Here is a 27,577-nt window from a genome sequence, read left to right on the forward strand (position 1 = left end):
GGCTTGGCAATGGTAGCAGTTTAGCAGGAATGGTCTGTGGCCTTGCCACCCTTTTCTTAGAATGGTCCTTCAGGTACATTACATGATGACCAAACCTCTGTGTGTTTACTACAAGCTAAGTATTTAACTAATATTTGTTTTAAAGCACTCTATTCCACTAGATTTACAACATTATTAGTATTGATTGTACTTATGCAAGGAACGTCTGTAAAGCTGATTTAGTTTCTAATGAACAAAGCAGGATCAGAAACCTCTAAAAATCAATACTAACCTGTAAATTCATTTGAAAGAGAAAATTAAGTTGCTGGATTAAAAATGGATGTTCAGGAAGGCAAAACAAGCATCCTGTTGAAATAACCTTGTCTGACACTTGTAATTACTAAATTCATTGCGTGCATTTTTATCCTAATCACCTGATACTACAAGAAGCTAAAACATACCGCAAAACAAGAAATCTCTTTAGGTTTTAATGGGATACAAAAGATGGCTTTTCTCCTCTTTAGTTCTTAAAGAGATATAAAAGATGACTCCATGGAAGGATTTCCAAAGGCACAGGTGTGACATATGTTGCTGCTAAGACAACAGAAGAACCACCATTCCCCCAAGGTTTTGCAGTGCTCCAAGGGTTACCTGTACTGTGATGGAAGCTCTTCTCCATTGGGAAGGTGAGGAATCTCAGGAGGAGTTATGAAAACAGTGTGCTCACTCCTGTAGGACTCATCAAGTTCCATAAGCCGTGCCTCACCAGTCCTATCCGTATCAACCTGCATAAAATGGATTTAAAATTTATTATTATTCTTCAAAGCATTATATTTGAGCCTGTTGAAGAACTGGTTGGGAAGCAGAGAATGTGAAAAGAGTTGTCAGAGGTACATATAAGAGACACAGATGCTGTTCCCTCTTAACTGACTGTCTCTGTCTGCCATTTTTCTCCCTTCTAATCTCTTAAAAATGAAAGGAGACAATTCTGTGCCTTGGACTTCTGTAAGCAACTTTAGAAATTCAATATAAAGATGACATGTTGTTTTCAACATGCTTCTTTCAAAAGACACCTGCAGTTTCAAAACACACTCCTTTTATATAATAACCCCATATTGACTTCAGAGGGTTCTCTTGCAAATAATTCAGTACTAGGTTTTCCAATGAATAATGTTTTTCAACCATTTCAGAAACAGTGCCATGCTTATTTATTAAATAAGCAGATTTATTTGTGTATATTTATACTATAAATATAATGCATAGTGTTTAGTTAATCTGCCAGACCATTTACCTTCAGAGAACAAACCACCAGTTTCTGAACAGCCCATTTTTCACCATAGCCTATGTGAGTGCAGACTGCCTGACACAGGAACACACTTCTGCTCACAGGGAAACTGACTGAAATCAATAAAGCAGCACTTTGGGGAGCTGTCCACCTTCCTAGGACACAAGGAAAATGCTCCAATTTCACAGTTGCCCTATTCCTCTCAGGTGTGTGACTTATTCTTTTATGTTTGCAGCAATTGCCTCAAGGGTATGCTTGTAAAAATGAATGTCACCATCTTCAGAACATTTCTGCCGTTTACAGAAATTTCAAGGACACATTTTGAGATTGAGCAGCCGTTGTAAAAATGCCATTCCCCTGGTTGCCACTGCCCTTCAGTTCTGGGAGAAGCCAATCTTTGGTATCAAAAGCAATTAGATAAACACAGTGCAAGGTATACAGGAGCAGCATCACAATATAGTTGCTGCCTCTTACACTTCATTTTTACATTTGTGGTCTCAGACCTATCTCAGATAAATATCTCTGGGCTTGCCTGTTGCGGCTGTTGCCTTTCTTGGATTAGAGTTCCTCCAACAGAACATCTGCAAGGAGAAGCCAGGAACCTAATGGCTTCTTTGTTATTTGGTACCAACCCCCATCCCAGATATGGATATAAAAGTGCTTATTGCTGTTTGCTGGAAAGCATCATGAGTTAGTGATTTAGTTTCCTTCTGTAGTCTTTGATATCTAATCCAATTATTTGGGTATGATGATGATTCTCCAATCCTCTATTCCCCTATTCTGTGATCTGCCTTTTGACTGCCCAGGAGCACATCTGTTTTATCTGGATTAAAAGTTGCAATATGTTTGTTACTGATGATAGACACTTGTTTAGGACCAAGATAGTTTCCTCACATTAGGATGGAAAGAGCACTAAAGTTGGGTGTCATCCACATATATATGGCATCACACCCCGATACTCTGGATGACTTCTCCTTGTGGTTTTGTGTCTTAGTTAAATGGCATGGGGGACAAAACAGAACCCTTAAGGACCCTACAGGCTAACAGCCCAGGGATTAAAAAAGACAAGAAAACAGATCTAGACACCTCAACAAAGGCAGCAAAGCCTGCCTTTTTCTCAATGGAGGCAAGACCCCCATATACAAACTGGAGAAAGGGATCCCCTAGAAGTGGCTGGGGGGAATCACCCCTCCCAAGCAGCCTTCTTCTGAAGGACTGTATCCTCAGTGAGTCACATTTGTAACAGTGGTAAACCGCCTGCATGAAGTGATTGAACTCCTCACTGCACACTCCCATGAATTTCTGGGAGCAGTGAATATCTGAGTGACCCAATTTAAATTGCTTAAAGTTAGCAGAAATCTTGTCAACTGCATTTTTACTCATCTGCTCTGCAGTGGAGAAAGATTATCAGGCACACTTACTTTATTTACACAGTCATCAAAAAACGCAAGGCTTGCATCTTTATCACTAACAAAGGAACATTCTTCAATGAAACGAATGAACATCTGTGTCTTGGTCATCATAGTGTAAAACTTCTGATGTGAACGATCGCGGCTTTTTAAGAATCCTGTGGAAAAAAGTACAGATATTATGAACATGGTTGGGCAGGGACAGCAAAGGACATATATTCTACTAAAAACTGGAATGAAATGCTGGCTTTGCATAACTGATTTTGCTGTTTTCCATTCTTTGCCACCCTGCCAATACAAGTTAACTTGAGCAATAATTCTCTCTTTCGTTTGACATGGCGAACCATGGCATTCTATGAACAATGTGCTCTTAACTCACATTCAAACCACATTTAGACCAGGCTGCCAATAAAGACAGAAGGTGAGGAGAAATCATGTGGGCCCTGACTTAGTAAATTATGGTTTAAAAAGCCAGGAACACAGATCCAAACCTGGCCACAGACTGCTACAAAATACTTTTATAAGTAATCATTTCAGATATGAAGGGCATTTTCCCATGTGATGCTTAAATCAACTTTGTTTTCAATCATCTCCAAATATAACTGCACATTTTACATCGGCTAAGGTGTGCACTTGATACTCTTATCATCATATCATCATCATTTTATGTAACACAAGACTGTCACATTTTTAATGCAATATATGATAGCTCTAAACCCAGACTTGACATTGAATTTAGCCTCAATGAAACAAAAATAGGAATTTTCAAGGTAAGAAAATTTCAGGATAAATTAAAGGAAAATCTCAGAAACTGTCTAGGTGGGTTTTGTACATCTGTTCCTAAAACATGTATTTCTGCTTCAATATAATCCCTTTGCATCTTCCACCCCTTTCCCCAACTTGCATATTACAAGAAAGCTGAAGAGACTGTTCATTTACCTTGCAGTTCAAAGAGGGAGCTTGCGTCCGTTGCTGTTTCAGAAGGTGCTTGGGTAATAGGTCTTAGGTATGACCTGTAACCTTTCATTATAGAGGCCATGAAGTAGAGAAATGCTTCCTGGATTTCTAAATCTAACAGATGCAGCTTTGACCCTGATTGAAAATCGTAGTCATTCATGGCCAACTCCATCAGGGCATCTTCTCTTGGTCTTTGTTGCACTGTGAATAAAAATAAGATATAACTATGAAAACATAAGCAGTGTTACACTTGGCAGTTTTCTTTCAATTCTACAGGGTTTATTGCAGTGCCAAGTTCGCAATCTCACTCCCCTACATTAATTATGACTTTGCAACATATGGAGCATGTGTTTATTTCCTTCAAAGATTTCTGAGGCTGATAAACTGATTTGTCCTGTCACTGTATTCTTTGAAAGCCCTTAGCATACTGCTATTTACTATTTAAATTTGTTCCAGGTATTCGTGTACTAAAGACTTAACATCTTAAGTCAACAATGACCTTCCAGATGTTCCAACTCCCATCAGCCCCAGCTATCATGGCAAATAGTTGATGGTGACTGGAATTACAGTCCAGTAACATCTGGAGAGTCACGGCTCTCCAGCTGTGTCCTACATTTCCAACAATAATTGAAGTATTTAGCCGGGTTCTCTGGCTAACCTCTCTGGGATATCAGAACATCTAAGCCAATGTCAGCCAGAGGGGACCACACCTTCTGTTAACTGATGTCCCTATGATACTGGAGCACATAAAGCAATGGCATCCCAAGAGAGGCAGAGCAAGTAGAAAGGAGAGAGGCAGAGAATATAAAGACGAGGAGGAGAATGCAGGGGCACAAGGATGGAGAGTCAATAATACCCAAAACCCATCTCACGGAGAGTTTTATTTGCTAGTTCTCTAGATATGGTTCAAATGAGAAATGAATTAACAGCTCTTAACTATGACACAAGAGCATGCAAATCATAAGTCTCTGAGCCGTACAAATGACCCAAACACATTTGCAGAACACAGCGGTTGCTATGGGAACAATGACAGAATTGGTCTGAGCAAAACCTCATCGACATCTACACAAGGACAATTCACATAAGGTTTTGAAATGCATGCATGAGTTAATGAGATCATGTACGCCTAGGAGCAAATCCCCCCAGGAACGGCTCCTACACCAATACTTTCTTTATTTTAGCCCTCTGCACGTGGGTCTTGAGCCATTCTGAGTTGTCTCAGGGGTATTTTTAACAGGCTGATCAGGGAGAGCATTTTCAGTAAGGTGACCAGCAAAGACTCTTGCTCCTCTAAGCTAGATGCCCACAATTATTTAAATGTATTTATCTATTGCATTCGTACCCCACCTTTCCTAAAGGAACTCAAGGCAGCATACATGACTTTCCCAACACTTCATCCCCACAACATCCCATGAAATAGATTAGGCTAAGAAATAACACGGTCACAACTGAACTTCATGGCTGAATAGGGATTTAAATTTGGGTGTCCCAGTTGCAGTTTCCTATTGAATACATTCATGAATCCATGTGTGGTTGTCATTAAAGGCCATATTCATAGGGATTAGGCATCTGAAAATAGAAAAAGGCAGCTACAACACTGATACTGCAATACAAATATCTCTTCAGGCACAAGGTATCTGTCTAAAAAATTCCTAAAAATGAATTTCCACTTCTCTAAAGATGCCAGATGCTACAGATGCTGGCGAAACATCAGGAAGAAAATCTTCTAGAACATGGCCACATAGCCCGAAAAACCCACAAAAAACCATGGATGCCAGCCATGAAAGCCTTCGACTTCAAAATGGATTTCCACTGTTTCTACACTCGAGGCCCTTAACAAAAATCCTACAGCTGCTTGTTTTGGGAAATCTTCCCTTCAACTCACTGGCACTATTAAACAAATAAAGCTGATTTCTTAACACCTTAACTTTAAACTATGCTAGTCCATATGTAAGAAAAAATGCTGCCCAACAGCAAATATGCAGGGAGTATGTAACTGCTATAAATAACATTTCTCCTGTGTTATACCTCTGTCTTTCAACCTCCCTATCACATTCTCACAGAGAAAGAGAAAGGGAACAGGAACATAGGAAGTTGCCTTATACCAAATCAGAGCTTTAGTCTATCTAAGCTCAAAAGTGCCTGCACCAACTGTCATGCATCTCCAGAGTTTCAGGATATCTCTAGGGCATCTACCTAGAGATGCCAGTGGTTGAAATATAGGTCCTTTAGTATGCCAAACACGTTCGCTATACTGAGCAATGTCCTTCTCCAAATAACTGTCCACACCATCTGCACAGAGTAAGATACACCATATGTTTTTCTCCTGTAGTCTGAAATTAGCTTTTTCATCACATCCCCTGAAGCAACTGCTCCTCATAAGCAGCACAAACATCTGAAAACATGGCCTAGAAGCAACGCATATTCCACCGTTTGGGACTTTCCCCCACTTACATTCAGCTAGCTGTTGGTATAAGTTATTTAAAGTGTTCATCAGGTTTTTACAAGGTTTCTTTGGCAAGATCTTCCACGCAATGTTCCTTTTATCTCCAGGTCTGGAATAAGAAAACAAGTAATATGGAAGGGATTGGTCTTTTTGAAATATCTGGCTAAATACAGAGAAAAACAACTAAAGTGATTACATAATCACAACCAGCTATCACTAGAGAACTTATTTATAGCTTTAATATGCTTTTTAAATTGTCCTTCTAAAAATGTTATCTTGTGATGTGTTCTCCACTCCTCTCTGATTTTTCATGCCTATGTTCTACACTATTGTGCCAGAAACCTTGCAAGGATGAATAATGATTCCCGCTCCACCTCTGTCCCTCTCTGTGAGAAGCACTCGGCATGCTCTTTGTTTCTATTAATATTTTTTAAATCTCTTTGGTTCTCTTTGCTTCCACACTTCCACTCCAGAAGCTTCAGAAGTGGGCATTTTGGAAGGTATCAAACAACCTTGCAAATGAGGATAGGGACAAGTAGAGGGTCTGTTTGTTCCTTTTCCTCTCTAGAAACTTGCTCCAGCTATCTGGGGTGCAGTTAATATTATACAATAAAAGTTTGACTTTTCTCATTTTAAAAAACCAAAACACCTAAAACAATTCTGAATCAAATGCAAGGCTAGATAGATGATCTGAGTGGATTTTAAGCCACGGTGGTTCATCTGTTAAAACAACAATATCAACACGCAGACCAACTGTTCCATCTTTCCCTATCCCAGAGCAACTATATTCAATGAGGAATTGAGGAATTCCCACTTAATAATAAATTATAAAATATTTATTATATACCGCCCTTCCAAGAAAGATCGGGCGGCTTACACATGCAACAAGTGCTACAAAGACAGATTAAAAACATAAAACATCAATAATAAACACAATCTAAAACAATAGCAAGGCCCCGATAGCCCATCCTCAAGGGCCACGGAAGAGGAGGGAGGCCCACAAGGATATTTAGTCGGAATGCCTGTGTTAAATAGGAAAGGTTTTAAGATCCGTCCGAAATTGGCAGGGTGGTGGAGGAATGAGGACTTTCACTTTAACCTCCATCAATGACAATTCCAGGAATCTTTCTGGCAGTTGTTTGAAAGTGGTGGATGTATACTAACAGTGTACTGTAGTATTTTTTAAAAACATTATTCATTTAGGTGCCTCCTTTCTCCTGGATGAGGACCCAAAGCAGCTCACAGAAGCTGTTCAGTTACAGCAAACAAAGAAATAAAATTTTCCCAATGATACATTAACAATTTTGCTTATATAGTCTCTATGGCCTGTTACAGACAGGCCAAAATAAAGCTGCTTCGAGTCACTTTGGAGGTATGGTATTTCAGTGATGCATGAGTCCTAAGAGTCCAAAAGCCACACCAAAGCTGCACTCCAGTCCTTAGGACCGGAGCGTGGCTTTGGTGCAGCTTTTGGACTCTTAGGACGCATGCATCATTGAAATACCATACCTCCAAAGTGACTCGAAGCAGCTTTATTTTGGCCTGTCTGTAACAGGCCTATGTTTTAAAGTCACTGGTAGCCAACAAAAGCCATAAAAATTTATACACAACCATAGTGCACTTTTTTTGTTTGTTCCTCCCATACTCTTAGCAATACCACTACAGATAGACAGGTGTCTTTTTGTTTCCATTACCGTGGTTCTTTGATCAAATGATCGGTGAAACTTAAGATATGAAACACTAGAACCAACCACGGCCTTAAGAGAGTCATGACACTTGTAAACTGGGAAAAAACAGATATAAATTTGAAGTATAAATGTGCCCTCGTCAAATATACAGAAACGCTAGCTTCTTTCCATTTCCTTGACTATAAGAAACAGAAGTTGCTCTTTCAAAAACTACCAACTTTGGTAGCTTCAAAAGCTTTCAACTTTGGTTCTACAGTATGACAAAATTACAAGTTGAGAGAAGTAAAATTAGCAACAGAATGGAAACTGATCTGTTAAGCCTGTTTCTTTTATTTTACAGAGACGTTTCCTCCAGCCCTGTCTCTGCCCCACAACTGGAGACTAACTATGAAGTCTAGACCACCAAGAACTGCAGAGAAGCAATTTCACTTCTTCTTTCAAGCTGTGTAATCTTAAAACTCACTTTCTATCCCCGTGGGTTTAAACTCTTCTTTTGAGGAAAGCTGTGTGCTTTTCACAACACTGAGAAGATTAGTGGGAGACTATCTATAATTTACTTAGGAGATGAATGTGTTCCTGTATTGGCAAAGGCAAATTGCTGAGGCAAACAATATGCATCTTTGTTAACTATGAATAAACAATTCCTTCTGCACAGAATGCTGCAAGGTAATAGTACACACATGTATATTTATCCCTGGATTGTGCAACATGATGTAACTAGAATAGTGTAGTGGCTGAGTAAGCTAATTGAGGAGTCTGGAAATCAATACACAGCTTGAAGTCGACTACTGTTTTCTCAGGTCTAATCTGCACTGCAGAAATAATGAGGTTTGACATCACTTTAACTGCCATGGCTCAATGCTATCGAATTCTGGGATTTGTAGCTTCATGAGACATTGAGCCTTCTCTGTCAGAGAGGCTTGGGTGCCACAACTAACTGCAAATCCCAGGACTGCAGTTTGATACCAGTTTAACTACCATGGTTCAATCATTGAGCCATGGTAGTTAAACTGGAATCAAACTGCATTAATTCTGCAATGCAGATTAGACCTCAGTCTCACCCTATAAGCAGTGCTGGCCTGTTTTACTGAATCATCTGGATAAACAGATGAACTGCTAATTGACTCCACTGCAAAGCTTTTCAGTAGAATCAGTTCACACATTTGCTGCGACTCATTCAGTGCTAAGGAAACAAATGATGCAAGTGAAATGTCAGTGGAAGCATAATCTGGTTAAAGAAAAGTATTTCACTCCTATGCCTGCCAGTAAAATTTTGCAAAATGGTACAGAGAAATGTTTTGATGCTTACTGTGAAATGGTGTTTGTATCTAGGTCAACGCAGCTAACATCTGGCGGAGGGTCGTAGAGATCAAAGTATCTTGAATCAATTCCTACTATGAATGGACACGGAGCACTTAAAACATCTGCCAGGGCTAGTGGGCAGAGAGGAATGTATGGGCACGGCCAGTGGAAAGGAAAGATCATCTTTAAAAAGAGGAGAAATACGTGCATTGTGTAAAAACAAACAGATGTGCTTCAAGTCAACCCAACAAACCCAGACCATTTCCTCCATCTTCAGCATGAACACATGCTGTCAGTTTGAGTCACATCAGTGCAACTACTGAACAAATTGAACCTTGTGGGAAATATAGCCATTCCTTTCTTTCATCATGTCGACTGCTTTGCTTAGATAACAGACAAGGGCACAGTCACCTGGGAAGTTCTCCTACTCAAATCCTGTTCTAACGGTACAGGAGTTCTTCGCTTTATTTCAGTGAAATTTGTACAGAAGACCTTCCAGGGGAGTTCAATCCTATTTAGAAGAGGATGCACTCTTTCTCTCTCCAGTTGAAGTGTCTACTAACCAACAGGACCTCCATCTGGTCTGAACACTAGTTTATTTACCCACGTCCATTCTCTTAATACACCCAGATGATTGTTCAAGATTTCAATAATCGTTTTGTCATTAGAAACAGAGACAGAGATGGAGCTAGGTATTATCAGCATAATGGTGATATCCAGCCCATAAACACTGGATGGCCTTTCCTGTGGCTTCGTACAGATGTTTAAAAGCACAGGGAGCAAAACAAAGCCCTAAGGAAATGCTACAAAACAAGGGGCTGAGAAGTACTACTCCCAACACTTGGAAACGAGTAGGACATCGTGTTTCCATATTGGTCAAGCAACCCAGAAGGTTACCACAACTGTTGGCACCAAAGGCCATTTGAAAGATCAAACAAAACTGATAAGCAGACATTCTTCCTGACCAGCTCCTCATCCACCAAGGCAGCCAAGATTGTCTCTGCCTCAAAATTGGGTTTGAAAAGAATACAGATGATCCATTTCATCCATGAAAATCTGGAGTGGTCCCCTCAAATAATGTACTCCAAAAAAGGGAGGAAGGGGGGCTTTAGAGACTGGACAATGATTATCAAGAGTAGTGGAAGCTGACCAAGGCTGTTTCATCTAGTTTCAGAGTAGTGAAACTAATTTTACCACTATCTAACTGGAACACAGACCTCTTTCAAGGAGGCATTTATAAACTCCATCTTCATCACTTGACCAGCCAATTCCCCCTACTCAGCAGTCAGGATGGACACAATGTAAGGGCAAGCGGTCAACCTCTCCCATCCAAGCAAATCTTTCACATCTTTAGGCAATATAAAATAGAACTCATAATCTCTAAATAGACAGTCATTCAAAGCATTATTGAATTGTATCTAAGCATTGTTTCAGGACAGAACAGAGAGGTGAAGATGGCAAATATCCTCAGCAGCCCATCTGCACAAACATCCTCAGAAAGTAAAAGCCAAACAACAAACCGAATGTTTAACATATGACCCCTTGTGTGAAATAGAAGTCACATCTCCAAGAGTTACTCTGAGGCTTATGTAAGGGGCTTGTGCTAGCTCAGTGGAATTTTTGACTTTATTTCTTTGATGAATTGACCTTCATGTGATACCACAAACTGTGTTTGAAATTCTCCCTCAGTATGACATGCAGCTGGCGTTCAAACAAAACAGTTTAAAGCCCTTGGGTTCACAGAACCATTTTTCATACAGCAGTAGACCCTGACCGTAGTATCAAGTAAACAAATCCATTCCAGCTCATTTTACACCTGAATAAAGAAGAGACTTTTACTAATAGATTTTTTTAGTACCTAGAACTTTAGGAATAATTAATTATGGGGTTCCCCCCCCCTACGTTTTTAAAGGATAGCATATTTAAGACAACAACAAATGGTGCTTACTGAGACAAGTGCTTCTGTTACACTGGTAAGGACAGAAGGTCGCAAAGAATGGATAAGGATCTTGTGTTCGGTCACCGCAAATACAAGCAGAGTTACAGCATTCTCAGGACCAAGATTCTGCAGAAGAGCAGAAAACTTGCCACCGCTAGCATTTAAAGGAGAGGGGGGAAAAACAGCAATCAATACTATTTACCTATTATAACTTAATGCCACCTTTCCTTCAAATGAGTCCTTTCATCTTCACAAGAACTCTCTGAGAAGAGATTATGCTGAGGAATTGTGACTGTCCCATGATCACCCAGCACTTGCCTTGTGGTTTCCCTGGTTTAAGTCCAACATCCTGAACACTACACCCTGTTGATTATTAAATAACTATTACATATCAACATGGTGCTGGCACAGTGGAGTTTCTTTCCTGCCCCTTCTCCCCACAACCCTCCATTCTCTGTAAAAATTTGTTCTGAAGAGGTTTGTGTGAGAGCATCTGGGGTGGGATTAAGGTCCACATGGGCCACAACGCTCTGGGGGCAACCCAGGATATTCTGGCCCCAAAGGTGCGCCCAAAGTCCTGCCATTACTTGGGCACTCTGGAGTAGCATTGGGCATCTGTTCATATGCATGTCCTGCTAAGCCAACCAGTGCACACCACCACTGCCAGCATGAGTCATTCACACTAAGGCCGACAACAAGGTAGTCAGCATTGATCGCACCTCATTCAGGGAGCACAGCAGGACACATTGTAAACAGCTACCCAATGTCACTTCAGAGGGTTCCGGATTTTCTAGGACAATCCAGAACAGAAGGTGAGTTTTTGAAATCCATTTTAAAAGTGATATAACGTGGCCTCAGTTCTGAACTGACCGTACATTGCCAGGACAGTTCACACCAGGACTGGGGATTGGGCCCTGCGTCATTTGGGCTGACAGCTGTGAGAACAGCGAGAAGTTGTATTGTTTGGCCCATGCGGACACAGCCCAAGTCACTCTACATAGTGAAAAAGGTTTTGTTCCCCACCCACATCTGGATGTGCTTTAAAAATCATGAAGAAACTCTTATTTCAAATCTTTCATCACTGATTTCTCAGTTCCTCTCCTATCTCTTGACTATAACAACACACACATATATACACACATACTTGCCTCAGTGGCAGAGGAGATGATATGGGCTGACTAAGAATCAGGCTGTCATGAGGTGATAACTGTTTAAAAAAACAGATTTATATCATGTTTTGTACTTTAGATAACGCATAACTGAAGAAAAGCCCGAGGGTTAAAATAAAAACCACTCTCTGGAACTACAGAGTTACGGTAGATATGAAGATTGTAGCCAGACCCAAGAAATAGCTATTAATTCATAGAAACAATTCATAAATTTATCTGGAGAAAAGTTCTGACATGTCATGCAGGTCTAACTACTAACTACTAATCCTATAAGCAGTAGACATGTTCTACAGTCCACACGCTCAGACACTAGGCTCATTTATACTTACTTGGACTAGAATTCTTGGCCTCTGTGGGGATGGAAAAGGAACTTTGTGCATAAAATGGGAAATATGCCTGTAAAAGAGGAAATGACGTATTTCAACTTACAGCAGCCTTTGAATATAGGCTAAGTTTACCAAGTCAGACATTATAGGATACCTCCGTGTAAGCCAGCAGTAAAAAGTAGTCTCATAACATTAGTACCCAGTCTCTATAACTTTGCCACCTGTTTCACCAGCTCTCGTACCCTATTTTACAGTTTTTAAATATATGTAGATGAGCCCAGCCTCATAGCAGTTGTCCATCCTGTTTCTGATCCTTCTACACTTGTTCTGAAACCTGCCAGCTTATGTTCAACCACACCAACTACTTCTGGCCCTTCTGGATCTTCCCCCCAATCTGTCCTCATTACAAAACCAGCCACCCATGCTTGCTTGCACAAAAACTGGGCCTCTGGTTGCAGCCAGCCTCAAAGTGAGACACAGGACTTGCATTTAGTTAGGAAAAAACACATCTTGTGACCTCAGTGCAGGTTACAGTTTCTGGTTTTAAATAACAAATGAGAAATGTAGTTCATACATCAAACCTAAACATAGGAATAGTTGAAACACAATGACAAGGCAGAGTTTGGCACTACATGCACTGGCCTGGAATGAGTCTCTGATTAGCAGTCTTGGATGGAAGGCAAATGCAAACTGTAGTTGCCAAGATAAAACTATATTTTGCTGCAAATCAGAGTGAAAACTGTAGAATACAAGAGGATGCAGGGAGACATAATATAGATGCCTCTTTATTTAGATAAGCTTTTTCCCATACTGCCAAGTAATGGTTTGGCAAAACATCTAAACTAATCCAAGGTTAAGCTTACTTAGCCCCTGATGGCGTGATATCTAATTCAAACAATGACAAAAGGAAGGAAACCCAGATATTGACTGATGGAAAGCACTTTAGTTGAGATGTGGAAAGAGGTTGGATGGAAGGCACTTTCAGTTATGAACCCTTCACTCAACAATGTTACACTTACTACAATACTCAATGTGAAATGCAAAAATTTTCCATTGGACTTACTTTTCAATAGGCAGGACATGTGGACCAGATATGGAGTAACGATACAGAAAGGTAAGAAATTTCTTGAAAGCATCAAAGAATGGCCAGTGAGAAAGAAGGCAGATGCATTTATTAGTCTGGACTGATTTGGAACAAGCAGATTTCCCATCCACAGTATCCATGAGACCTAGCTGTGACTTCTGCTTTTCTGTGAGCTTTTCCTCTGAATATGTTTCATAGAACTGAATAGCAGCACCATAGACCTGTAAATGATAATGCACTATACTCAAGGCAAGAAACTCCAAAAGATATTCATTTTGCATATGGTTTTATTTAAATACACTGCACTTCTTGAAATGAATATTATGAACAAACTCTTCACTGCTCAGAAGTAACTACTCAAGTGAAGATCAAACAAAAACCTGGATTATTGCATCAGTTTATGACAGCTATACTGTCATTACAAGAAGGGTATCCATGCATGAACAAACTCAGAAAAATGAAATGAACAAGTTACACTTGAAAATTATAGACAGTGATGCATACCTTTTCAGCAGATGCTCCAGTGAGTACAAATGTAGAAAATACTGGGAGGGGATATTTACTATTTGATGGCCAACATTCAATTGTTGCCCCCATTGGGAGGCAAAAGAGAGGTACTGATTCTGGCAAGGGAAATGAATCGTAGTCATCTTCTGGGTATCTACATATTAGACCTAGAGAAAGCAATTTCTCATGTTACTTAAAGACATGAATTCGATTATGCACATTAGAAACATTTAGGGTGCTGCCATTTATTATTTTAATTTCTCTGTTTGCATGTTTAACCAATGAAATCCTATCCTTGTTGTCTCAAAGCTAAGTTTCATTATCATAAAATTAAAGAAAAATGACAAATATTATATCTAATAAACCTATGTTCCCAACTCTATGATTCTAACTAAGATGGGAGGAGGATGGAAGAAAAGCAAAAGAGAAGAGTGGCTGCTTGAGCCCCAAATAACTTATACTACTCCAGAGCCAGAAGCTATTAGGGCCGGGGAGATGTGTTAGAATCCTCCTTTCTTGCAAAATACAGCAGTTTTAGGAGCAAGGAAAGGAAAAGGGACACTTTTCCCTTTGGCACATAAACAGTTATCATCTATTAATAGTTTTCAGCCAATAATGGACTAGTGCAACCCACTCTATGGGCAAAATGAGTCTTCACCCCTTGAAGCAATGGCCACTCCTTATCTCAGCATATGTAGTGATATCACTGCACCTTCCCAAGCATCCTGGGAAGATGACAGACAGCACTTTGCCTGAGGCCACTCCACATGCTTAAGCAGCAATTCTGCCCCAGACCTCCTCTGAGCAAAAGCTAATACTCTATTCCTTCTATCATTCTGGTTCTGTTATAGATAGCATTACTGCTTTTTACTGGTTTCCTAGTTCTTTCAATCAATGCAATCCAGTTTTCCCAGTAACAAAATCAGACACAGTAACTTGACATTTTCCTCTGCCTGTTTATTAGGGTAATAAGTAATGTTGCATCCATTTCAACCAGGCATGCCCAGGCAAGCTCCAAAGGGAAATACGTGCTTCTCTACTTGGCAAATTGTACTGGTGTGTCTCTCAAGTATCCCAATTACATGAGTTATTTTGTACATTGCGCCCTTTATGTCTGCTAGGGTTTGGTCCCAGGATCCCCCGTTGATACCAAAATCTGTAGATGCTCAAGTCCCATTACATACAATGGCACAGTAAGATGGTTTCCCTTATATAAATTATTTTATTAGAGGAATATAATAAACAGACTCAGCACCGAATTTGCCCTTGTTTCAAAACTGGTTTGTTGTTGGCTGGAAGCAACTGAAAATCCACTTGGGAATACAGTATTGAGTCTGTAATTTTTTTGATCCTGGTGATAATAATTCGATTTTTTTTCCTGAATGCCATAACATTTTTAGTCTTTTTGACATTACGAAACTCATATTTAAGTCTTAAACACATGACATGACATAGACACAATTCCAAAAAATAACTGATCCATAAATATGAAAATGAAGTGTTCAGTTTTTTCTTCTGTTATGTGTGACCAATAAACGTTTTTTGGAACAATGACTTACCTGCTTTGTATGATATGGTGTTTGTTTTTGCCACGGACTTCTTGTAACACAAATATACTGCTGAGCCCCACTGAAAAGCAAGGGAGGAAAAGACGAATTGATTTGATAGATAATGCAGAGACAAAGAGTCCAATGTCACAATGAAGAAAGGTAAGCAAGCCAATAAGGTCAAATTCTGCCCTTAAAAAATTAATATACAACTTGTAACAAATAATGGAAGCGCTCATGTGTCAACTCAAAGAACCTGACTCATAAGGCAATAGCTCATTTTCCTGGGCTTGATTCATGCTGATGTTTAAGCCTTTTATAACCATGCTTGAATCTCTTAACCTGTAATTTTTTTCACTCTGTGACTCCTTTTAGCATAAATGTCATACAATTTCATAATTTCTGAACAGTACCGACTTCTTTATGTTGGCGGCAAGTTGATGAAGTAAACAGAGATTTCAAACACTTTGTTAAAAAATGTTTATACACTGACTTTATCCAGTTAAAGGACCAAAGAGAGGCTTGCAACACAAGCTGAAACAAAATTCAGCAAAAATGAATTGCATCGTTTGAATAGGCATGTTCAACAGGCACCTTTGTAAAATGGGGAACTATGAGTCACTAAGCTATACGTTTTAGATATGCGTGTAGCTGAGGGTTATTTTTATCTATTTAAAAAGCACATTTTGGCAAACCATTCAAAGTTGGACTTGTTTTCACTAGTCACCAGAGCTGCCCTACAAAAACTACATGATGACTCTCTCTCTCTCTCTCTCCCTGTTCTGTTCATCTAGGGAATGACCTCAGCCACATTTTATCATTCAGAAACAGCCCAACAGGCCAGTCAGATGGAGGAAACTCTTCATTTCAACACATGTAAGGGCTTGTTAAGCCCTGTGGGAAAGTCTTTTTTTAAACAAAATTCCAAGCAACTTGACAATAATATGATTCCACAAAAGCCAAAATTACGGGAGACAGACATACAATTCTGTTTTAATCTCTCTTTCCCATCATACAAGACAGCAGCCTCTCATACCACAGTGAATTGGACGAATACTTTCTACTTAACCCATATTATGGTCAGAAACCCACTCTATTATGTCCAGCTTGGAATTTCAATATACAGCCTAAAACACTCTTTTAACCTTTTAGGTGGGCAATGAAAAACCTGCTCTGAACACGTCTGGCCAAGAAAAGCCCATGATAGCGTCACCAAAGGCTGGAGTCAAGTTGAAAGCACATAACAAACACAAAACTAAGCAACTGGCTCTTCATATAGGACATTCCTGTCTTTTACAGTTCTTTGTTTACAGTAAAATACTGGGATGCAATAAACTCCTGGCAACTAGTTTGATATTCTTATTCATGTTGTTAAAGCAGTGAACATCTAGGAGGGCCAGCTTCTAGAGTATGTGAACAATCAACGTTTCCACAATGTGTGCCAGGTATACTGGAAACCAATGTAGTCTAGTGGTTTAAATGTTGTGCTAGGACTCTAGGAGACCAGTGTTTCAATTGCCACTCAGCCCAGGAAATCCCTGGGTGGCCTTGGACAAAGCCATGCTCAGCCTCAGAGAAGGGCAATGGCACACCTCCTCTGAAATCTTGCCAAGAAAACCCTATTTGTCAACTTGAACGCTCATGACAACAAGCCAGGTATAGCTAAAGATAGCAATTGGAGCTAAAGCAGTACACATCTTTTTACCAGATGGTTGGGACAAATGACGAGAGCAGTTAATATCATTTTGTGGCAGCATATGGCTGCTTAACTAAATGGGCTCTTCATCTAATCCAGTAAAACAATAGTTATGTTTTTATGCTCTTACATTAGGGCTTTACAAATAACCTCCTGAGAAGATTCTTTAACTATATTTATTCCATTGTCTATAGGTAGAGAAGAGAGGACCACAAGAAGAAACTTGCAACAGAATACTGGTTGTTAATGGTGACAATAAACACACTAATGCTGAGGCATGAGGTACAAGGGCCTTACATGGGCCTTCTGGGCTTTTCAGGAGGGTTACATTAATGAGAAATAAACATGTCTATTATAAATCTGTTACCCACGTTATGAAATGGCTAAACACTATATTGTACAAATCCAGAAGTAAGCTTACCATACTATTGTTCAGATTCCTGTCAACCTTGCAGAACGTATGGGGCGGGGTTTCTCCCTTACTTGGTACAATGATGCATATATCTGTGACAGCCAAAGTATTCTGTGTCATGTTCTCCGAGGCTCTTCGGTATGTGATGTATACTTTTTGCGATGAGGTGCCACCGCTGATATTTGCAGGGCGGCCATATGAAGTTGCTTGAATAATTTCACAGCCCTGCTTTAATCTCTCTTTCCCATCGTATAAAACCCTAGACAGAAGACAAACCCCAAAACACAAAGTCAGTATTCAGAAACTAAAAGATAATAAACAATATTGGGGTTCTGACATATAAATATTCTCAAGCTCCACCTAAAACTCTTCTTATTATGCCTTGGATCTACTTCTGTGTTGACCAGATCCTCCAGGTTTCATCCCTGATCCACTAAGTACTTCCTTATGTTGGGCTCTAGCAACAGCCAATAGGCTAGCATTTTTGAAATGTAAAGAGATGAGCAGCTCTACTCATGACAAGCCCCATTTTAATCATTAAAGTCCAACAACACTGTTAATAAAAATGACTCACCCCAGATCAGTAAGTGGAGGTTTGTCCCTTCCTCTCCTGTAGCACAAGTATATCTGTGGTCCCACAAGGCTGCCATTGTTGAGATCCGCTGACAATCCCGATGGAGTTACATCGATGCATTTGTAGCCATGCGGGACGTCTTCTCCCAGAGATTTAATTATGACCGCTACATCTGTGATTGGCTCTTTTGGCTTCGCAAGTTTGTGACAAGCATCATTGAAATGGATTTCCTCCTCTAGTGGTTTGGAAATATCCGTCAGTCCTGCCACAACAAAGTAGTCAGCGACACGAGCTCCTCTGTCTTCCATTTTCCATCACAGATACGTTCTAGCTGGCAAGGAATAAAGAACAGTGAGATACGGGAAACTTGAATGCACAGGAGCCTCTCTCAAAATAAAATAAAAACAATCAGGAATACACAATAAAAGCACTATGTATTTCTGCAACAGCTTTCTGTGGCCTGTTCTATGTAAAACATACTTTTCTCTCCCTCCATATTGGAAGAAAAACATTCAGGGATGCCACTATTCACTTACATACCTAACTTGCAGCTTCAGAAATACAAACACAAATGCACTAGCTGGTGAGCAGCTTGTTGCTCTTGATGCGTCTGCATGGATATGAGGCTCACTTGCCAAGAGGAGGAAAGGCTTTTATAATAAATGCCACTACTCGCCTGTTTCAAAAACCAACAGCACCAAACTCTTTTGGAGCATCCCTACTGCATGTGAAATGTTAATTCAACTAAAAACCTCAACAATCACAGACAGCTTGTGCCAAGGCAATGAGACACAGGCACTTTTCTAAAGCTGCGGTGCATTATATAAGCATCTGCTCCTCACAGCTTAAGCGATGCAATGGAGCTTAGTCACTTGCCCACCACTAGCCCTTCCTTTCTCCACCCGCCCCCCTGGTTTTTACTTCTTTGGAGAAATTGATGAAAGGATGCTGACAAAAATAAAGGCATGCCCTGCGAAAACATCAGAGTATAGAATGCAGAGAGGCACAAGTCATGATTTCAGTGGTTAAAAGGATGTTGTGAATAACCTGGCAGAGAAAGAACTGGGTTAGGCAGGCAGTTTCCTCTCCCGCAACAGGATCGCCTAACATTAACAGCCCTGTGTTCAGGAATCCAAGGCAGGAAAAGGAGGTATGGAGGCAGATAATGCCAGCCACGTCTTTCTGTACCAGCTGGACTATTCTCTCTCTTGCCTTAAGGCCAAATGCCAGCCACCTTCAGGAAAATAAACACTGGAGTCTGTTGCCTTTTTGACTGCAGTGGGGATTGGTTTCAGTTTTCCTTCATTTTAAATGCATGATGGTCAGTGCATTGTCAGTATGGTTTAAAATCTACTAAATAAGAGATCATGTTACCTGAATATCTTGAAGATTTTTTCAGCCAATTTACACTGAGGATTGGAGATGATGGCAATAGTTATATTCACAATTAACCGCATTCCTATTGTATTTCGGAGTCTAAATTCACTTTGCAGCTTTAGCTTTTATCCAACGTAAAGGGATGAATCCAGACTTAGTCATGTTCAGGTTAGACTCACCCACTGAAATAAATGGCTCTTAAGATATCTATACTTTCAGTATTTCTAAATCTGGATCAACCTCAGATTTTGACCCAACCCAATGATTCATTCCATTTTCAACCTGATCCTCCTTCAAAGATTTCAGGGTAACAAACATAGTTCATTGTTCATTCCTCTCATCCTTTATCCTCAGAACAACCCAGAAAGAAAATTTAGAAACAGAAAGAGACTTCCATTCCCAGTTTGTCAACTCATTTCATGGCCAAGACTGGATCTGAGAATCTTTCAGGCTCAAGTTTTTGTTTTCTATATGCTAGGTCATTTTACAGCTTCCCTTACATACGCTGTTGTTTTTATTTCCATCCTTTCCAAACTTTATTCCTCCAGATATTTTGGACCTCAGCTCCCAGAAGTCTCAGCCAGCTTGGCTAAGAGTAATTCTGGCCAAGTCACCCAAGAATTCTGGGAACTGAAGTCCAAAACATCTAGAGGACTAAAGTTTGGGAAAGGATGGAAACCAGGAGAAGGGCCTACAGGTCCCACCCTTTTGAATGGCACACACACCCCACAAAATACGCAGTGAAAGAAGCGTGTGTAATTTCTGATACTAAAGAGAATGCTACTCATTTAAAAAACCCCACTAAAGAGCATTCCATTATTCAATCTGTTGAGCAACATGAAAGAGCCTCTCATATCCATCCTGTCCTCCTCTCTCCTTCCCTTTTTGGACTTCCCAAACGTCACAAACCACAAAGAAGAGCATCCTCTTTTGCTCTGTCATAGCATTTTCCTCTGCTGTTGATCATCGCCGCAGCTGAGAAGACATATTCTGCTTGTAGCAAGCAACTAATGAATATTTTAAGCAGGGGAAAAACACCACCCTCTGCACTACTAATAACAGAGTAAACATATTAACAAACAGCACTGATCACTTTGATACACATTCTGTGCAAGGATAGAAAAGCTGTAGCAGCTGATGGTGAGGCGGTGGTTTGAGTGTTGGACCATACCTTTGGAGACCAGGGTTTGATTCCTGACTCTGTCATGAAACTCACTTGGTGACCCTGGGCAAAGTCACATGCTCTCAGCCTCAAGGGAAGGCAATGGCAAACCACCTCTGGACAAATCTTGCCAAGAAAACCCCATGACAGCTTCACTTTAGGTTCACCCACAAGTGAGAAACAATCTGAAGGCATACAGCAGCAACAAAAGCCTAACCCAGCAACCTGCTAATCTCAGTTTTCTAGATATCAATGTAACATATAGGAAGAGACACTTTTAATGGGGTTTCCAATTTTGGGGATGAGGCTTCATACTGCAACCAGGCATCTTTCCCCCTGACTACTGGAAGCTTACCTTGTTTAAGCCCCACTGAGGCATGACTATTGTTTTTCCTAATGTTGGGGTTGAAAATTATTTGTTATAGATCCTTAGCTCACCAAGCTACCAAGTTTCCCCAAGGAGAGGAATTAGTATTTTAATTAATGCATACTGTAGTGTAGATATGGCAGACGGCTCACCGTTCTCTTGACGGTCACTACAGGAAAATCCAAAGGGAAGCAAAAACCCAACCAAAGAAGAGATCTGGCCCATCAACATCACAGCAGCACACATCATATCAATCCATGCTGAGATACTGATAGGACTGAGTAGACGACAGGTATTGCTATCATCTAAGCAATACAGAGGCAGGCAGAAGGCAGACACGATTGTACCTAAGAACCACCAGAACCATCCCTCTGCATCATCCAAAATCCTACAAGTTGATATCCGCTTAAAATGTATAGAAAGGGAAAGGTGGTTTAAAAAACAAAACAGAAATGGATTATGCAAGATTTCAGACCTTTCCAAAATAGAATGACCCTGCTGAAAAGAGGTCTCCCATTCCCATGGATGGAGGCTGTCAGTTTGTCTAAAGCCAACCAGGCGCTCTGGCAGAACGGAGAAAAGAAAACAGAGATGACTCATGCCTGAGCCAAGCAGCGAAGTCCTCTCCATCCCCTCTCTGTAAAACAAGCTAATCCTTCTCCAAAACGGTTAATTCACAAAGATGAGACAGGGCAGCATTTCAAAGAACCTCAGAGTCTGTAAACAGAAGATAATTAGGTCCCCCCTTTGAAAACAACCTGGCTGTCTCTCAGACTGTCTTAAAACGAATTCAACTTCCAGTGAGTATAAAAGAGTTTCATTTTGCAAAACTGTCATTTTGCCTAATTCTATTTTTACACAGCTCCCTATGGAGTATCAGAGCATCTTGAAAAGTGCCGTTTCCAAATGCAAGGCCTGGAGTTCCAGAATACAGTGAAGATTGTACTTCTTAAGCCTCCTGCCTCTGACACACCAGAATTGCTTAAGAGCTTCAGATTTCACTTTTAGGAAACTGCAGCAAAGTATTTAAAATAAGGATTACATCAATGCCACCCCTCATTTTTATTTTTATTGCATTGTGCAATCCATTTTAGCTTTCCCATTTTGAAAAAGCAAGCGTTTAACCTAACCACAAATATGGGAGAAATCCATGTCCCATTAAGGTCACTGGAAATCTCCAGGAATTTTGACAGATCCAGTAGAATTCAAAGATATAGGCTGCTGGGGATGCTTTAGCTAGAGATCTTGCACTGAGAGGTGGATTGGACTTGGAAGACCCTTTCCAACTCTTTTTTTACAAGACTGTAGTGTTCTTTTGTGCCACAAAGGCTTTAGTTATCCTGGAGCAGTCCATTCTTATTTACAAGTCAGATCTGTCAAAATTATTGGGACTTGTTATTAAACACACATTGTAGATGGACAGTACAAGAGGCTACAAGACAGTTAAATCTTGCTGCCATTGCATATAGTTTAACAGAATAGTTGTCTTACTGTATTTCCTATGAATAATCCTGGTTACGCCAAACATTACAGAAGTTTCAAAGAAACCTCGTCTGCAACCAGCTTTGCTAGAAAGTCCCTTTGAAAAAGCAATGCCAGGTGGTTAAGCTAAAGCCACAGTTACCAATCCACTCCCTCCAAAGCCCTTCCATTCTGGCAACAGCTATTCCCTTCATACCTAAACTTTTGTTTTTATAACGCATTTTAGGCTGCTTATCGTAAAACAGATCTAAACAGTATACAACAATAGAGTAAGACTTCAATGACAAGAACACATTCGATAACTAAAAAACATAAAACACAGAAACGAGAAGTATGTTGGAGCACAAGTAAATTTGCACTTGGAGAGTCAATTCCAGGACTTCCATCTACTTTAGAGGAATAATAGAAGCAATTCACATAATTGATTCAGTTTATCAACTGCATTCTGACTCTCCATATTGTTTTAAAATATACTATTACAACTTAAAGGTAACTTGGGTACAAAACACACTGCCCAAATAATCCATCTTGGGACAGCTTTAACTGACCTGGCTAAGTGCTAACGAATCCTGGGAACTGTAGTTTATTGTGGCACCAGAGCTCTCTGACAGAGAAGACTGAATCTCTCACAAAACTACAGTTCCCAGAATTCCCTAGCGTTGAGGCAGGGCAGTTAAAGCAGACTCAAGACCAATTATTTCTACAGTGTTTTGGACTTTGCTTGTCCGTTATTTAAATCAATTTCCCCCAGAGCTTATATACTTATAGACAGTTCTGCATTTAATTATTTGGAAAGTGAAAGATTCTAAGTACCGTCTGACAAAAAGTTCAGGGAGAAATGCAAACACGAACTGGAAAGCTGTCCAGAACATCACTCCACTAATCAGCTTACTTGAAACATTCAATTTCAAGAGCTAAATACAAAGCCGGTTTCTAAATTGCGTATCAGCGCACGGTCTGAGTGTGGAGTGGTTCAGAGACACACTTGTGCATTCTTTAAATAGAACATCAGATTAACAAGGGCTCAAAGCCACCAACCTAATTAACAAGCCGTTAAGTGTTATTAATAACTGCCCCACTGACTTTTGGAGTTATTATTTTGTTGTCGTCAACGGCCATCAAGCGGACCTCAACTTATGGTGACCCTATGAATGAGAGACTTCCAAGTCTCCTTGGCTGAGTCCATCCATCTGGAATGGGACCTTCTTTTCCTCCTGAATCACTAAACATTATTGCCTTTTCTAGGGAGTCATGTCTTCTCACACTGGGCCAAAGTACGACAATCTCAGTTTCATCATCTTGGCTTCTAGGGAAAGTTCAGGCGTGATTTACTCTAGGTCCTATTTATTTGTCATTTTAGCAGTCCATGGTATTCACAGACATCCATCCAACTCTTATCCAGCACCACAGTTCTTCCTACCAGCTTTATCTACAATTGGAAATACAATGGCATGGACAACCCTCATTTTAGTATTCAATGATATATCTTTACGTTTCAGGATCTTGTCTAGTTCCTTCGTAGCTTCCCTTCCAAGTCCTAGTCTTCTTCCAGTTTCTTTACTGCAGTATCCATTCTAGTTAATGACTGAGACAAGGTATAGAAGACCTTGTCAATGCCTTCATCGTCTGCTTTAGTTATATAAATAATCTGTAGTCAGTATTTTCGTTTTCTTAAAGGTCAACGGTAAACCTGCCTTTGCACTTCATTCCTTGACTTTCTTCGGTAACCGCTCCATGTCTTTGCTATTTTCGGCTAGTAGTATGGTGTCATCTGCATAGCTTTACTCATTGGTGTTCCTTCCTCCACTTTTCACACCTCCTTCCTCTGAGTCTAATCCTGAGTTATATATGTATGTTCAGGGTACAAGTTAAATAGACAAGAGCGATGAAATGCAGCCTTGTCTGACTCCTTTGCCAACTGGAAACCATTCCGTTTCTCCATATTCTGTCCTGACCATGGTCTCTTGTCCTGAGTCTAGGACAATTAAATGTAATGGCACACCCATTTCGTCACTGAGGCGATCTGTTCTATGTAACCACAGGAAATTCATGGTGAGGAAGGAGGAGTAGGTAAGGCACAAGCAGTCCTCCCCAGAGGGAAGAAAGTGTTGTAACTGGAACATTATGGATACTCTTAAGGCCATTAGAAATGGAGAGACCCAACATACGGGACACACTTTACCACTCCTTCTTCTTCCATTATAATAATAATAATTATTATTATTCTATTAGACCCTTCCACAGCTCCTTTTAAAGGGCCAGGAGAACTTTTCAGTGTACAGTATTATGACCATAGTAAAAATGCTAGTGTTGTTTGAATTTTCCACAATGAGCATCAAAATGTGTTGCGTCAGTCAGGAATTATGTCCTTACGCATAGCATCAATCCATCCTGGCTGTAGCTTTCCTGAGGTTTATGATCAACCATAGATTTGCAGGCATCCTGGACATATACCCAGCTCTTCTTCATGTTTGTAACATTACAGGGTCAGTGCAATGCTACTCAAAAATCAATGTCTACAAATGATTTCTAGTTGTAGGCAATCCCTGCCTTGCTTTCTCCTCCTATCAGCTCAATGCCAACCCTGCTACATATACATTTATTTTTTGCAGAAAGGGAAAAGAAAAAGGGACTGAAAACTTTAAACTACTTATATGTAAACACAACTCCATGATACTGCCAAATTCCAGAATCCTATCCAATTTTCATCTAAGATGTTTAACATAGTTCCTGATTACAAAGAGCAACTGAACAATCAGGTGAAGGTTACTTTCGCCACCTAATCCATAACTGACATTAGTTTAAAAGTTTAGTCTTCGATCGAACACTTTCTCTCTCTAGATCCTAATGGAAAGTTCCCTTCTCCATTAGAAATGGGAGGAGGGAGAAATCATATCACCACACTTCCTAAAATAAGACAAATCCCAGGCATCTACATTTAGATGGCAGCATAATCCCCTCCTTACAGATATTGAAGACACATAAAATCACACACATCCCACCATCACCCATGGCAAAGAGAAAAAGAATGACAATTAAATGTCTGTCTATCCATCCACCCATGCTTTTCATAGGAAGCCGGCTATGAAAGCCATGGCAAATCTTAGCAGGTATCTCCCTGGAAGCCCCACAAATACTCCAGTATTTTATCAGTGGTGGACCTCCAAGTGTTGTGGACTCCAGCTCCCAGAACCCAAAACGGCTGAGGCCTCTGGAGCTAAAATCCAAAACACCAGAATTCGGGAATCACTCCTTTAAATAATCACTGCCTTGGCAGTATTTCCCAGGAATAAAAGGGTGAGCATCCTAAAATGAGTTACTCCTTCCACTCACCCCAATAAGCAGGAACAGTGCAGACCAAATATTGGCCATTCCCACAATATTTACGCTCAGTGACAACATTTCAAGCAGCAAATGATGCTCAGTCTTTAGCCTTCACCCCCCCCCCCCCCTTGCATCCACTCCCAAATCCAACTCTTCCTTTTCCATCCCTTTCCAACATAACCAGCCTCACCTCCGTCATCACTCTTGCTGCCTTCTTCCTCTAATGCAGTGGTTCCCAAACTTTGGTCCTCCAGATGTTTTAGATGTTTCAGCTAGCTAGCTAGCTAGCTAGAGTTGGACTGTTTATACAGGGTGCTGTCTATCTATCTATCTATCTATCTATCTATCTATCTACCTACCTACCTACCTACCTACCTACCTATCTATCTAAGACAGACAGACAGACAGACAGACAGACAGACAGAGTTTGCCTTATAAGGTAGCCCAGAATTACCCCTTCTGAACAAATCTTGCCAAGAAAATCTTGCCAGCTAATCTTCCCATGAAAGGTTTGCCTTAGTGTCTCTCTGTGTCTCAGAAATGGCTTGAAACACACAACAGCAGCAGCAGCAACAACAACATACCCCAGTTCTCTTGCCTGAGGCGGCTGCCTCACTCTACCTAACAGTAGGGCTGGTGATGCTCCTGCACTTGGGAAAAAGTAAAGGCCTGCACCTAAGACACGGAGGTAGGCATTTATTTATTTCTTGGGAAGCTTAACCGAGCCAAGCTAACCTCTGTGATCTTCCTCATCCCATCCTGGTGCTGAAATTCCTTGCTCTGACATCTGTTACACACAGCAAATTGGAGTCCATGCTGGCATGCACACGAGAGTTATTTCTGGTCTATGACAAAAGGGAAAATCCTTTCACATACAAGAGATAAATTGGTGTAATTCTGCAAGGGGCTCCTCAACCTAGATATCAGCATTTGCTTTTATTTATATATTTGCTAAAAGGTGAGGAGGAGAACAGAGAGAAGGTAAACATAACATTTTTGGACATTCGTGGATCAGCAGCATTAATGTGTGAAAGACAGCTTCCCCCAAATTCTGAATATATATATATATGTGTGTGTGTGTGTGTTTGCAGGTGAATTAGACATGCCAGGTAGCTAATTCCACAATCCCTTCCCTCCCATTATCTCTTAATACAATATGCAAACACAACTTTAAGATCAAGTCATCTCTCTGCTGTCTAATGTTTTCAACATGATTGCCTGATAAAAGCATATGCTGGTTTCAAAAGCATACAGAGAGAGAGAGAGAGAGAGAGAGAGAGGTAAGTAGGTAGGTAGATGGATGGATAGATAGATAGATAGATAGATAGATAGAGGTAGATGGATTGATAGAGAAAGAGAGATAGGTAGGTAGGTAGTGGATGGATAGATACATTGATAGAGATAGGCAAGTAAGTAGGTAGGTAGGTAGGTAGATGGGTAGATAGATAGAGGTAGGTATGTAGATAGTGGATGGATGGATGGATGGATGGGTAGGTAGATGAGTAGATAGACAGAAGTAGGTAGATAGATAGGTAGGTAGCAGAT

At 40.3% G+C, this 27,577-nt stretch overlaps 1 protein-coding gene across 6 annotated transcripts in view; it reads right to left on the reverse strand.

Annotated features, from left to right (window-relative positions):
* DENND4A (DENN domain containing 4A) overlaps positions 1-27,577 on the reverse strand; it is a 45,274-nt gene that overhangs the window by 16,219 nt on the left and 1,478 nt on the right. The window contains exons 2-15 of one of the 6 annotated variants that reach the window (XM_042474936.1): positions 26,768-26,877; positions 18,321-18,651; positions 17,756-18,005; positions 15,651-15,720; positions 14,089-14,258; positions 13,564-13,805; positions 12,504-12,570; positions 12,154-12,212; positions 11,015-11,159; positions 9,074-9,249; positions 6,085-6,185; positions 3,613-3,831; positions 2,686-2,831; positions 631-764 (exon numbers count right to left, since the gene is read on the reverse strand). In XM_042474936.1, the coding sequence (XP_042330870.1) occupies positions 631-764; positions 2,686-2,831; positions 3,613-3,831; positions 6,085-6,185; positions 9,074-9,249; positions 11,015-11,159; positions 12,154-12,212; positions 12,504-12,570; positions 13,564-13,805; positions 14,089-14,258; positions 15,651-15,720; positions 17,756-18,005; positions 18,321-18,628 (2,087 nt within the window). In that variant the 5' untranslated portion in view covers positions 18,629-18,651; positions 26,768-26,877. Of the gene's footprint in view, positions 1-630; positions 765-2,685; positions 2,832-3,612; positions 3,832-6,084; positions 6,186-9,073; positions 9,250-11,014; positions 11,160-12,153; positions 12,213-12,503; positions 12,571-13,563; positions 13,806-14,088; positions 14,259-15,650; positions 15,721-17,755; positions 18,006-18,320; positions 18,652-19,694; positions 20,255-26,767; positions 27,175-27,577 lie in introns of those variants that run through there. The other 5 variants (XM_042474942.1, XM_042474939.1, XM_042474940.1 and 2 more) reach the window with 5 other exon arrangements.

The sequence above is a fragment of the Sceloporus undulatus genome, chromosome 6, assembly GCF_019175285.1.
Source record: "Sceloporus undulatus isolate JIND9_A2432 ecotype Alabama chromosome 6, SceUnd_v1.1, whole genome shotgun sequence".
In the NCBI taxonomy this organism is placed as follows: Eukaryota; Metazoa; Chordata; class Lepidosauria; order Squamata; family Phrynosomatidae; genus Sceloporus; species Sceloporus undulatus.